The following is a 14,665-nucleotide window of genomic DNA, read 5'->3' on the forward strand; positions in this document are numbered from 1 at the left end:
AAAACATTGGGGGTTCTGTACTATCGATGGCGGGGAATCATTGGATCTGAATGTGTACGGAGTTGATGCATGTATGAATGTAACTGTGAGATCAAATAAATATGTGAGTTTGTCACAAAATGCCTCACTAAAAGCATATGCGTCAATGTGACTATGTAAATGTTTGTGTGTGACTGAATGCATCCATCATCACCGCTAATAAAGACATTGACTATGACAGGATATACCTTGGGCGCTCTACATTTCTATATTTCTGAATGCATATTTGTAAACGTCCACTGTATGTGTGATTGTGTCAATTTACGTGATATATGTATGTCGTGCCCAGGTAACTGAATGTATTTTATTGTGATTCTTTGCTCAGGAAACAGCCAGAAAAATCTCACTGAACACAAACTGTCGTAATTCTCACATTCAGCATCTTTACACAAGAACAGCAAAATAGCTAATTATACCACGTATACAACTTACAATGGGCAAAGGCTGTTCATTGTTACTAAAAATGTTCTTAAGATTTATTATACATTTTTATATCTTTAGATTCAGAATTTAAGCAAAGGACCCTTTTCTGTAACTTATTAGACCCTCGGACATGCCTCCATATCTCAAAGAGTTGAGTGCTACCCATGTGAACAGAGGGCCGTATGTATGCCATTCTTACTTCTTCTTAAACTGTGAGTTTCAGCACCATGGACAGTAAATGGAAGATACTAGGAAGTCTTCATTTCACATGTCAGAGGACCGAAAGGGTCAGCTGTTACCTACAGCACTAAACAAAAAGCGCCTTCTAAATAGGTCATCATACCTAAAAGCACTTTTTCTACCTCGCCCTGTAACACAAAGGGCCTGATTCAGAGCCGCTCGTAGGCGTCAGTACGCTCATTCCGAACGATGTTCGCCCATCTGCGCATGCGTACGGTTTATAATACGCATGCGCGAACCAGTCAGTGCGGCCGAAAATTGTTTGTTCGCTATATAGCGAGTGCCTGCTATTTTGAGTGACAGGAAGAGGCGTATGTGGGTGGTAACAGGGGAAGGTGCTTGAAAACGGGGAGTGGAGATCAGAACGCAGGCGTGCTTAAGGGTCAAAACGGGCGTTTTATGGGTGTGCATAATTAATACAGCAGCGTCATTGACCACGTCACTTGGTTTTTTTATAGTCAGAACTGCTCACAATATAGTGGTAGCAAAAACCAACCACAAGAATAGCGAGCAGTTCATACGCTGATCGATGTACTCGATTAATCTAATAAATAGCGGACATGACGTATGAGGCGAGCGGCCAGGGGGCGTATTTTTTAAAGAAACGACCGCATGTTTTGTTCGCTCGTTCAGACATGGAGGCGGCAGCAGATCGCAAAGAGCGAACGGTTCATTTGAATAGCCACTCCCTTTTTCTGAACGAGTGAGCGCTAATTGCGTCCGGCTCTGAATCAGGCCCAAAGTTCCAATTTGGACTGAACTTGGCTGGATCTATCTTTCTGTGAAATGTGACGTATTGTGCAGGAAAGGGGCGAGAACTGACCGAATTCTGGAGTCTCCTGGACATTTCGGCCGATACAGTACATACAAGAAAGGAGCTACAGCACGGTGCAATGTACTGACAGTAGCATACAGTATGTTCCTGCTAGCAATGAGCAGCTGCAACTACCAATGGTTTTTATAATCTAAATATCACCTAATATATCCTTTTTTGTAATACTAAAATAATTGGCATAAGATCATTGCTAAAAGGAACTGCCACTTTAAAAAACCAATTTGGCTTTATAGCAAAGAAATAATATCCTTCTGCAAATAAAAGTTTAGTCAGCGTTAATCTGAAATAATGAATGTGTGTTAGGCCCTGGCCAGTGTGCAGGAGAATACATTACTTACTGCTGCTGGGAATTCTTTACAATACAAATACTCATATTTATTAATAATTCCTCTTAAGGAAAAGTGAAGCAGTTCACACAAATACAGTATATTACTCTCTTTCTTCCTCCCTGTACATATGGGTATAAATATCTATGTGGGTCTACACACACATACCGTGGGCTTTTAGCTCCCTGGTTAAGTGCCCAGAGCTATTCAACTGTATTCCGTAGTAAGCCCCATATCCCGCGGTATTCCTCGCAGTTAAGTAGTAAGACATAGATTCAGGGTTAAGTGCCCAGAGCTATGCAATTACCATGCACAGTAAACCCCTGGTAAGCCCCCAGGCGGATTTCTGTTTGTACCCCCCTGAGTGGGAGCAGAAATCCACGTTAAGTGCACCCTTCAGGGCTTACCATGGGCATCAATTAAATAGCTCCGGCCACTAAGGCTACCTCGACAACTCCCGTGGCTAAGTGAATATTCCCCTATGTGTGCGAATATATTCAAGTGTATTTGCTTCCGGGTATACCAGACTTTTTCCCTCCGGGATCTCTAAGGGACCTTTTCATTATCAGGCGCCGATTAGAACCCAATCATTGATCTATTTCACACATGCCGGTTTTGACCGGGCGGCAAAAAGCCGCTTGGTATTTAACCGGCTGCGAAATATAGTACTGCAGGGAAAGGACAGGCTCCTTTCACACGGCATGGTCACGGCACGGTCGCCGTGATATAGCCGGAAAAAACTACTATGCAGGATGGTGCCGTGCCGTCCCTGCACGTCAGTAGTGTGAAGGAAACAATGTTTCCTTTCACACACACTGGCTTCTGCCGGCCGGGCATGTGCAACAGCAGCTGCTGCTGCGCATGCCCAATAAAAAAAAAAACCTGACATAAAAAGCGGCTCAAAGCCACTGCTTATGAAAGGCACGGAGTGCCAGAAAAAAGCCGTCCGGCTACCGGCCGGTTCTTGTCTGACCGGCCGAAACCGTCATGTGTGAAATAGCTCATTAGATATCCAGCTTGCTGTGAGTTGCGGCTGTGGATACTTGTTATCTATTGGAGCATTTCAGCATTGCTCCAATGCAGGAGCTGTTGATCTGAAAATTAGCTGCCTCCACCATCCCTAAGGTCAGTTACACACCTGCCGATTTTGGACGGCCGGGCAAAAACCTGGCGGTAGCCGGACGTTTTTTTCAGGCACTCAGTGTTCAATCTATTGGGCATGCACTGGTGTGCAGGGATGGCACGGGTAAGGCACGGCAGCCGTCACTGACCAATCACGTGCAGAGCAAGGCTAAAGAGATCAAACTATGTGATCTGGTGCAAGATTTCACTCCATGTTAATATTATGTATTGTCAGGGCAAGCGGTATGATTACTGCGCAAAATGATAGTTACTGGACCTTGAGTAGTTCTTAGTCCATCTGTAATAACCTGTTTCATATCCAAAGTAAATCAGAGTGAGGAGCAATTTTGACTTATTGATTGGGTTTAGTGCCTCTTGTGTACTTAGATCTGTTATGTAAAGTGCCAGTAGAGAAGAGCGGGGCTGCAGACTGAACGTATAGTGAGACAGGCTATTTTGCACACAAAAGCATATAGTTCTTTGGTGGCAACAGGGGTTTGGTTACTCAACCGCTGATGTGTCACAGCCATTCTTGGGGAGTGTCTCTGACTGCAACAGCGATCCCATACGTGGTAAAAACGGCTCAGGCGTCTCAGTTCCGATCGCCATTCTGAGTAAACATAAGGTTGTTCACAAATCTGATAATCGACTGATCTCCGACCGCGTCTTTCTATGCAGTTGCTTGGATTTGCAAAGCCGCCATTGGAGTCTCAATACAAATCCCGGCATCTGTGACATTTGCATATTTTCGCACGGCAGCTGCGTGCAACTTCACAGCTGCGGCAGCATTAGCGCCCATCTCTGAATCAGTCCCAGTATGCTTTCCTCCTAATCCTCATCCTACATTAGCTAGCTTGGACTGCTTTCCTTTATGATGCTCCTTTTACACACAAACCAAAAACCAGGGTTATTGCATGTGAACGTTCATCGACCTGGCTCCGGCATATGTCTGAAACGTCCAACCCGGGTTGACAGTCCCGGATCTTTGACACTGGTCGCTATCAGGGTTTTTCCTGGGACTTGCAACTCAGGTCGATGACCCGGCTTGTGTCTAAAAAGCGCGACCTGGGTCTTGATGAGCCGGGCCACGCCTAAAAGAAAGTCTTCGGCCGGGGACAGTAGCACTTGTAGATGACATCATCTCCAAGCACCTACTGAAAGCCAGGAGACCTGGGTCACTGGATGACCTGGATCAGGTGTGAATGGCGACAAGTCACGACCCGGGAATAACCCAGTTCGTCACCTAATGTATGGGTGAAACGGGGTAAGTACAGAAAAGAATCAAAAGGGAATCTCGTTTCTGTACCGCTCTGTAGGAGCCTCTGTGTACTGATGGTGATGATTTCTCTCCACTGTGTCAGTAAAAATATGTTAGAAATTAATTAAAGTCTTGTGCTTTCCAGAAACTCAGAGCTCCTCCTAGACCAATTGGGGCTTATTTAGAGTAGTAGGCAAAATGGGCTTAAATTATACCTTAAAAGCTCATACAAAATTAGTCAATTTTTCACTTGTTTGCAGATTTCCAGCTGCCATTGAGTAGCATTCCAGTTGGCAATTGCAGTATATTCACCTGTAGTATTACAAGAGCAAGTCACAGACCCTTACACCCTACTTTCACCCATGTATTAAACCAATTTCCTTATGTGAAACAAATTAATTTGCTGTTTGGCACCATTTAAGTTAATAATACTAGTACAGCAGAAACATCTCCATCTTGTATACGCAAAAAAAAAAAAATTGCTTGTCCGGTTGATCAAGGAAGTACCAGCCAGTGTCAGGGCATTCACAAACAGCCTATTTAATGCGCATGCACGAATATTAAACAGGAAAAAAAATATACACCATGAAGCCTCTCTCATGCGCTGAAAAGACAGCCTCGGCTGCTGGGGGCTGCATCAGCTGCAGCTCCTAGAAGTTGAATAAGGCTACCATAATAAAAGCAGAAGTCTTCCCATTGGAAGTACTCTCTCTGCTAATGGTAGTCCGGACCGGCAGAAATCACCTCCCCCTGGGACTGTCTGTCTGACGTATGATTAGCAGGAACCACTTCCAATGGGAAGTCACTACTAATTCACAATTTGGGGCACTTGGAGGCTCATAGGGGAGTAGTGGATATTACTGGGGTAAAATCCACCATTGATCATCACCCTTTATTTGTACCTACCCCTGATCACCTGCAAATGATGAGGCTTTCCCTGGCACATTTTCTCTCTCCAGATGTGCTTTTGCAAGAACACGCCCTAACTGCACTTCGCCTCCGTCAGAGTGCCCCCATCCCTCCTCTCCAAATACTATCCAGACGTAAGGTGACTGGTGAAAATTTCAAAAATCTACATGGGTGCATATGCATTGGCATGCTGTTCTGAGGGAATCAGAATGCCGAAAGACTGACAGGATTGAAGATCCTGACAGAGGATTAAGGTAAGTAAAACTAACCCTACTCCCCCCCTAACCCTCCCTTAGGGGTGCCTAACCCTAACCTCCCCCCTGGTTCCTAACCATAACCCCACGTAAGTGCCTAACCTTAACCCCCCCTTTCCCTAGCCTAACCCTAAGCCCGCCCCTGGAGCCCCTAACCTAACCCTCCCCCCCTCGCGGCTGTCCACGCCCCCCACCCGTCTTACCTTCGTTCGGTATGCTGGGCGTCGGACCCCCGGCGTAGGGATAATGATAGGCGTCGGGATTTCAACGTCTATCATTAGACCCCTGCCGGGATTTGACAGTCGGGAAGCCGGCGGTCGGCATTTCGACCGTCGGCTTCCGTGCAGAGCACTTTCATGCAACTTGCGCACCTGGCATAGTGTTCACTCTGCATGAGCCATATTGTCCTCATTACTTTTATACCAATTACATATGTTTGTTCCATTTTTATTTTTTTAACTTATCATCTCTTTTCAACTCTCATATGACAATTATATGTTGCCGGCCACCAGTTGCCTACAAACTACATAGCTATATTAAAAAAAAAAAAGAAATATCCCTAAAACAGATTATACTTTTACTCCTTGTTTTTGAAACCTACTGTTACAAACCTTGTTCCTGTACATCATATTTAATAGGAATGAGGTTCACCCCTATGTCCTCTGACTGGCATCTATGGCTATTGCTCATGTACCCAAGGTGTCTGGAATAATTTTTAATGCTCTGTTGTGAGTACAGACAACGGCTACGGCAAGATGACTTTCCCTATCGACTTGAGACACTGATGACTCAGAATGAATGGCTTATGGTGGTCTGCTGTGTACACAACACATTACAGTGCAAGCTGCCCTGTTTTCCCCAGTACCCTCCTAATTGGCAGACCAATTAATCCGCTCATCTGTGAGCAGATAATGTATTACGCTAACTACCTTCCATTTGCTGAAGCCATTCTCCGAGGTAACGTAATCTTGGTCTTGTTTATCTCTTGCCCTGAAACACACTACAACGCCTCATCAGTACCAAAGGTCAATTAGTGGACAAATTAAGCTATTATTAGCCTCTAACAAGGGTGACTGGCATCATTACCCTTCCTGTTTACCAGCAAACTGTTATTTTAATACAAGGACCAACTAATAAATCAGTGAATCTGCTGCGTTGCTCTGTCTGTTTCGTGTAAATGATATTAAATGGGCGCCGGCAGCTGCCAAATTTTTAACCTTACCGTAATGAGGGGCTGTGATATGTACCTAGCTGATTACACGATTTGCAAGATGTGGTTTGCATTGATTAGGTAATAGAAATAGAACAGGTCTCGGGCTGCTTTACCTAACACTGTGACACATTAACATGGTTGGTAGTGTTATTTCTTCATCTATTTAAGGCAGAAATATAAAGTCCATTAGCTACAGGGCTGTTTTTTAGCTACCAAAGCTGCTCCTCTTCTACATTTCTCTTATCCAGATCTTTAACATGTATCTGGGGTTCTGACCAGGGCCGTAGCTAGGGTAGTGTGGCAGGTGCCATCGCACAGGGCACCACAGGTCAGGGGGCGCTGTTTGGGCCTGTCAAATTTCTGTTTATTATCATTCTTGCTTGTAGCTCCTTTTACTTCATCCCCAGCATCTCCTATCTCTTCCCTGGCCCTTCCCCATGAAGCCATGGCCCTTTATTGGGTGCATTATGTCCCTTTGAAAAATGAGGGGGGCACCAATGCTCTTTCTGGCACAGAGCACCAAAAAGTCTAGTCACGGCTCTGGTTCTGACTGTATATAACTTGATGAATAACTGAATTATAGGGGTCCTATTCTGACAGTCTGCATCAGTGGCAGCTCCAGAGGTGGGGCTGCAGCGCAACCAAAATAGGTGAGCCACACCGACTGCCACCATAAACACCACCAGCTGGGACTAACTGGCAGTTGGTGTGGCTCAACTATTTGAATTTTGGACTGCGCTGCAGCCCCACCTCTGGAGACACCATCGGTCTGCATATTACGCAGAGCCTGTTTGTGCTCAAAACAGTATTTAAGTATATAGGCCTATACATGGTGGGATATGTCCACAGGTGTACAGGGGAAATGCCTGATGGTCCCACCTCATCCCCTCGGGATCAGTAACTTGGTGGAGCAGGATCATGAATGAACTTGGGTGCTTGCTTTGTTTCTATGGAAACTATACCAAGATTAGTCCTCCTGACAAACAAAGTGGGTGGTCCTGACACACCCCTGTCCCCTCCTATATAAAGGGCGTCTGTAATTTGCATGTCCTCTCTAACGGTTGGCCAAGTCCCTCTGTGGTAACTGGCCACACCCCTTACGCTTGGGCCCCTAACACTGCATTCCCTGATGGGACCTCAGTGCCACAATCTGACACTGTGGCCTTTAGGGCCTAATGTGGAGTTAAATGTGCACCTGTTTACGTAGCATATCTTGCATGTTTTCACTCCGGGCATGCACCATAACTGAGCGTATGCAAGTATTGACGATGCAGAGTCGTGCACATTTCGAGCTCATCTATACTTACAACTGTAGAGGCGTAACTAGGTTGTAATGGAGTGTTCTCCCATAGGCTAAGGGGTCTATGTTCTAAACAGTCACCTAATGTAGAGAAACAGCCGCTCCTGCTTCGCCTTTTACCATTGTGAAGTGGGAGAAGGCTACCGCAAATTCTGCAATTATTACTGCTGAAGAAGGGTGAACGAAAACTCACCCCCTCGGCGGTGATTGCTCAGATTCACATTTCACATGCGTGAAACCTATAAACCAATAGAATTAGCTGTAGATGCCTTGTTTTCAACAAACTTTATTAACAATTGAACAAAACAACAATGAAGACGTCCGAAAACTCCCAACGTTAAGTGACCTCTCCCTTTAGTAAACCTGGGTCACTTAGCACTGCCATAGGTGCCTGAGGCAACGCGATATTGTAGCCTGCTTTTAGCGCTAGCAGGCAGAAGGCAGAGACAACCCTTTTAATACATATTGAGGAACAATATTTACTGGGATTTTCTCTGCATTTTCAATTTGGCCCCCTTATGTCTATTAGTACATGGACTCCTAATTTCAGTGAGCAAATAGATATTGGATTAGGCCACGAATACATGCCTTCCCTATGGCCTACTTTAAGGCCTACCTCTATATTGCAGGCATGATAGACATCTCATTTACCAATTAAATTGTTCTTGTTTGGTTTTTTGAAGGTTGGTGATGCCTAACATTATTTTATTTCATCCCATAGGTATCATTGATTTCCTTGTAAGTCAGCATCCCACGGCCAAATCCCTCCGGGATCACTTGATTTTCAAAATCGCACCAATGCTTAATCCTGATGGGGTGTACCTGGGAAACTACAGGTAGGAGAACAATTTTGCAATGTGTCTGAGTGTTGTTCAAAAGACAACACCAAAATCATTTATGATATGAGTCACCTAGAACTTAGTTATCTAGACATGCTTCCTGATGATGGGTCAGTGGCCAGGTATTAAGGTCGCACCTTTTGTTTGTAAATATTTATTTGTTTTATTTTGCTTGTTTAAATAAAGAACTGTCTAAAATTAAGTTTATTGTCTAAAACTAAATTTATTTATAATTACAATTTATTTCCCTAGGAAGATATAATTTATTTGGAGTATGTAGGTACTGTATTAGTTTTATATATATGGCACTACATACTGTACCCACAGCCTCAGAGCATACAGTGCATGACTAAAAGATAAATCTCCATATAACAGAGACTCGCACACATTAGCTCACAGTCTAATATGGTTATACCAGGGCTTGACAAATCCCAGGGGCCAGGTCGCCATGGCTACCAGATTTTGCTGCCTGGCTACCAGATTTTGCAGTGAGGGAGGAAGCAGATCCTCATCATCCCCGGCGGAGATTCGTGCCTATAGTATTGTGGCATTAATTTCATGCACAGGAGTGCATGTGCTTACTGTCATCTGAGGTGACTGCTGTGCCAGTGTCCGTCCCAGCCTGCGCTGACTCCTCCTTTTTGTCCCGGCCTGCGCTGACCCATGCTGTCTGTCTCAGTCTATGCTGATCCCCCTGTACGTCCCGGCTGTCTACTGTCTCCTATCTCCAGCTGCATAGAGTAATAGGGTCTACGCATGGCCAGTGATTGTGGAGCAGCTTCAGAGGGATAGTGGTGTGACCACTAGGGGAGAGGGGTTCCATTGTACTTTCTGGCACCATTGTTTTACGTGAAATGTGGTCCGTTATTACTGGAGGGTGGGGGGTGGAGCTGGGGAGCTGTGCAGAGCAGTGAGGGGACCTCCATTTTACTGTATCCATTCAACTGTGACCATTTTGTGGACTAGTATAGTGTGTATAACACACAGAGCTGTGCTCCTCACTCACTCCTGTAATTTATTTGGGGGGGGCAGTGGTCTGGCTCCTACACTTTCATCCTGGCTCCTAGATTTTAGAAAAAATTGTCAAGCCCTGGGTTATACAGTATATTGTTTGACATGTTGCTTCTCTTTATTACTAATTTTTACTAGGGGTGAGCGGGTTCGGATTTCTGAAATCCGAACCCCCCCGAGCCCCCCCGATCCGAGTCCGATCCGAGTCAGGCTCGACTTTTGCCGCCTGACTCGGATCTGAAATCGAGGCAAAACGTCATCATCCCGCCTTCCGAGTCTCGCGGGTTTTGGATCCTATATAAGGTACCCGCGTCGGCGCCATTTTCTCACTCGGCTGTGGACAGTGAAGAGGGAGGGTGGGAGTTAGGGCTGTGTAGTGTAGTGTAGTGTAGTGCTGCTGTTGTCCACTACTTCAAAGTCCATAGGGGCTGGCTGTGTTGTGCTGTGCTGCTGTTGTTAATAGGGGCTGTGTCCACTACTTCAAAGTCCATAGGGGCTGGCTGGACTGTGTTGTGCAGTCAGTTCTCCAGAGGGGCTGTGTCCACTCCAAAGTCCTGTGCAGTGTCCCAGTCCTAAAGGGGTGCTGTAGTGTTGTCCAGGGGGTGCTCTGTCCATCAGGGGTGCTCCCCCCAAGTGCTAAAAAAATAATATATTTTCTGTGTTTGTGAATTGTGTGCGCAGTAGCCGCACGTGCATCAACAAAGTAGTGCCAAGCGTGCGCCTGTGTCATAAGTAAAGGGCCGGCTGGCTTGACCGTTAAAGGGTGCTGTAACCCCCAAAGTACACTCCAGTCCAAACCAAAAAAAAAAAAAATGTTCTGTGTTTGTGAATTGTGTGCGCAGTAGCCGCACGTGCATCAACAAAGTAGTGCCAAGCGTGCGCCTGTGTCATAAGTAAAGGGCCGGCTGGCTTGACCGTTAAAGGGTGCTGTAACCCCCAAAGTACACTCCAGTCCAAACCAAAAAAAAATTTTTTTCTGTGTTTGTGAATTGTGTGCGCAGTAGCCGCACGTGCATCAACAAAGTAGTGCCAAGCGTGCGCCTGTATCATAAGTAAAGGGCCGGCTGGCTTGACCATTAAAGGGTGCTGTAACCCCCAAAGTACACCCCAGTCCAAACCAAAAAAAAAAATATTTTCTGTGTTTGTGAATTGTGTGCGCAATAGCCACACGTGCATCAACAAAGTAGTGCCAAGCGTGCGCCTGTGTCATAAGTAAAGGGCCGGCTGGCTTGACCATTAAAGGGTGCTGTAACCCACAAAGTACACTCCAAACCAAATAAAAAAATATTTTCTGTGTTTGTGAATTGTGTGCACTGTGGCTGCACGTGCATCAACAAAGGAGCAGCGCCAAGCGTGCGCCAGTGTCCCATAAGTAAAGAGCCGGCTGGCTCATTTCTTAAAGGGTGGTGTTACCCACAAAGTGCACTACTGTCCAGCAAAAATAAAAAAATATTTTCTGTGTTTGTGTGCGCTTTAGCCGCACGTATATATCAATATAACATAAATGGAGGACCAAACTTTCTCTGATAAAAATAAAATAGGGAAAGATCAAGAACCACTTCCTCCTAGTGCTGTTGCTGCTGCTGGGAGTTGTTCATCATCCCAGAGAGGAAGTAGGAACACCACTACTTTTACTAAACAATTGACCCTCCAACAGTCCCTAGCGATGAGGATGAAGTACGACAGCAGTCATCCTGAAGCAAAACGTATAACTGAGGCCCTGACTGCTATGTTGGTGTTAGACGTGCGTCCGGTATCCACCATTAGTGCAGTGGGATTTAGACAATTGATGGAGGTAGTGTGTTACCGGTTCCAAATCCCGTCTAGATTCCACCTGCATCCTCAAAGCAGCAGCGACAAGTGTGCATCTGTCTGTTAAAGGATGGTGTAACCCTCAAAGTGCGCTCCACAAACAATAAAACAATTCCTATTTTTTTTTCTGTCTTTGTGAAATGTGTGGGCTGTAGCCGCACCTGCATCCTTAAAGCAGCAGCGACAAGCGTGCGTCTGTCTGTTAAAGGGTGGTGTAACCCTCAAAGTGCGCTCCACAAACAATAAAACAATTCCTATTTTTTTTTTCTGTCTTTGTGAAATGTGTGGGCAGTAGCCGCACCTGCATCCTTAAAGCAGCAGCGACAAGCGTGCGTCTGTCTGTTAAAGGGTGGTGACACCCTCAAAGTGTGCTCCACAAACAATAAAAATATTCTTCTGTTTTTTCTGTCTTTGTGAATTGTGTGGGCTGTAGCCGCACTTGCATCCTCAAAGCAGCAGCGTCAAGCGTGCGTCTGTCTGTTAAAGGGTGGTGTAACCCTCAAAGTGCGCTCCACGAACAATAAAAAAAATCTTATTTTTTTTTCTGTCTTTGTGAAATGTGTGGGCTGTAGCCGCACCTGCATCCTTAAAGCAGCAGCGACAAGCGTGCGTCTGTCTGTTAAAGGGTGGTGTAACCCTCAAAGTGCTCCAAAAAATAAAAAACTATTTTTTTTATGTGTTTGTGACTTGTGTGCGATGTAGCCGCACGTGCATCAACACAGTAGCAGTGCCAAGCGTGCGCCTGTGTCATAAGTCAAGGGCTGGTTTGGACATCTGGTCCGGACTGAAGGACGTGCCAACAATTTCTGACAAGTCTACTGTCACTGCATATGATACTGTCCTCAAAGCAGCAGCGACAAGCGTGCGTCTGTCTGTTAAAGGGTGGTGTAACCCTCAAAGTGTGCTCCACAAACAATAAAAATATTCTTTTTTTTCTGTCTTTGTGAATTGTGTGGGCTGTAGCCGCACTTGCATCCTCAAAGCAGCAGCGACAAGCGTGCGTCTGTCTGTTAAAGGGTGGTGTAACCCTCAAAGTGCTCCAAAAAAATAAAAAACTATTTTTTTATGTGTTTGTGACGTCTGTGCGATGTAGCCGCACGTGCATCCTTAAAGCAGCAGCGACAAGCGTGCATCTGTCTGTTAAAGGATTACATTGGTGACAGCATCCAAGTAGGCATGTCAGACAGTCCGTACCTGTACTGGCAGGAAAAAGAAGCAATATGGAGGTCCCTGTACAAACTGGCTCTATTTTATCTGAGTTGCCCCCCCTCCAGTGTGTACTCCGAAAGAGTCTTTAGTGCAGCCGGGAACCTTGTCAGCGAATGGCGTAGGAGGTTGCTTCCACAAAATGTGGAGAAGATGATGTTCATAAAATGAATTATCAACTCTTCCAGGGAGACCAGCCTCCAGAACGTACAGAGGGACCTGTGGTTGTGGATTCCAGCAGGGATGAATTAATACTCTGTGAGGATGAGGATGTACACAACACTGAAGAGGGTGAGGAATCGGTGGATGAGGAGGATGAGGACGACATCTTGCCTCCGTAGAGCCAGTTTGTGCAGGGACAGATTAATTGCCAGCTTGTTTTGTGGGGGCCCAAACGAACCAATCATTTCAGCCACAGTTGTGTGGCAGACCCTGGCGCTGAAATGATTGGTTTGTTAAAGTGTGCATGTCCTGTTTATACAACATAAGGGTGGGTGGGAGGGCCCAAGGACAATTCCATCTTGCACCTCTTTTTTTTCTTTGCATTATGTACAGTTTGGGGCCTAGTTTTTCAAACTGCCCTCCTGTCTGCCACTGCAGTATCATGCCTAGATGGGTCACGTGTTTGTGCCGCCCACTCGTGTCGCTTAGCATAGTCATCCAGCTACCTCGGTGCAACCTTTTGGACATAAAAACACTATTGTGAGGTGTGAGGTGGTAATTAAGGTTATTGAGGTTAATAATAGCATAGGAGCAGAAAAACCTACAAATTCTGTGATTTTAGCTGTTTTTTTGCTTTTTTTCAAAAAAATACAGATCCAAAACACAAAACCCAGAACCCAAAACACGGAAGGGTGGTTTTGGCAAAACCAATCCAGATCCAAAACTCGAAGAAAGATCCAGATCCAAAACCAAAACACAAAACACGAAAAGTGGCCGGTGCACACCCCTAATTTTTACATTATTATTATGTTTCAGTTACATAACGCAGCCATCCTATGTTGTCCTTTACAGAGATTGTAATCATTCATGTCCATCCCTGCTCGCATGAGCTTACAGTCTAAATTGTGTAACACTCAAAACACAGACACACACAGAGACCAATAAACCTATCAGTATGTTTAGGAGTGGATCAGTAGCGTCCCTCCCCGCGGAGACACCCGGTGCGAGGAGGGCCGCAATGTGTGTGGCACCCGCCAAAATGGGGGCGTGGTCTTCGGTAGGGGTTGTGTCGGGGGCGTGGCCTCGCAGGTCGGACCTTCGGGAGGGGCGTGGCCCGCGGTGCGAAGCCGACCCGTGGCCACGGTAAACAAAATGTATGATACATTATGTATCAATGGGGGGGTGCAGGCATGGGCAGTGCCGGCTCCCTCACTGACAGGAGCCGAGTGCTGCACTTAATGCTGTAGTGCAGCACCCGGCTCCTGTCACTGAGGGGGAGCCCGCACTTTGGTGTCACCCCTCGGCGCGTGACACCCGGGTGCGGGCCGCTCCCCCCGCACCCACCTTGTGATGCCACTGGAGTGGATGAGGAAACTGACGCAAACATGGGGAGAATAAACTTTTAGGGGCCTATTCATCATTACTTAATTTTTACAAAAGCAGGTGACAATGCACATTTTCACCTGCAATTGTAAAAATTAAGTTATCGGGACCATTAATCAAGGTATCACAGATATCTCCTGCTTACCTTCCTCTTGCAGAATGGCCCGCTATCCCCTTACACTAGTATCACAGATATCTCCTACTTACCTTCCTCTTGCGGAATGGCCCGCTGTCCCCATACACTAGTATCACAGATATCTTCTGATTACCTTCTTCTAGCGGAATAGCCGCTGTTCCCATACACTAGTATCACAGATATCTTCTGATTACCTT

At 45.8% G+C, this 14,665-nt stretch overlaps 1 protein-coding gene across 1 annotated transcript in view; it reads left to right on the plus strand.

The window, feature by feature from the left end:
• Positions 1–14,665, plus strand: part of AGBL4 (AGBL carboxypeptidase 4) — a 2,679,639-nt gene that overhangs the window by 2,204,920 nt on the left and 460,054 nt on the right. The window contains exon 8 of the mRNA XM_088479301.1: positions 8,641–8,755. Coding sequence (XP_088335427.1) covers positions 8,641–8,755 — 115 coding nt within the window. The remainder of the gene's footprint in view (positions 1–8,640; positions 8,756–14,665) is intronic.

Source organism: Taudactylus pleione, unplaced genomic scaffold (assembly GCF_031769625.1).
Source record: "Taudactylus pleione unplaced genomic scaffold, aTauple2 ptg000230l, whole genome shotgun sequence".
NCBI classification, from domain to species: domain Eukaryota; kingdom Metazoa; phylum Chordata; class Amphibia; order Anura; family Myobatrachidae; genus Taudactylus; species Taudactylus pleione.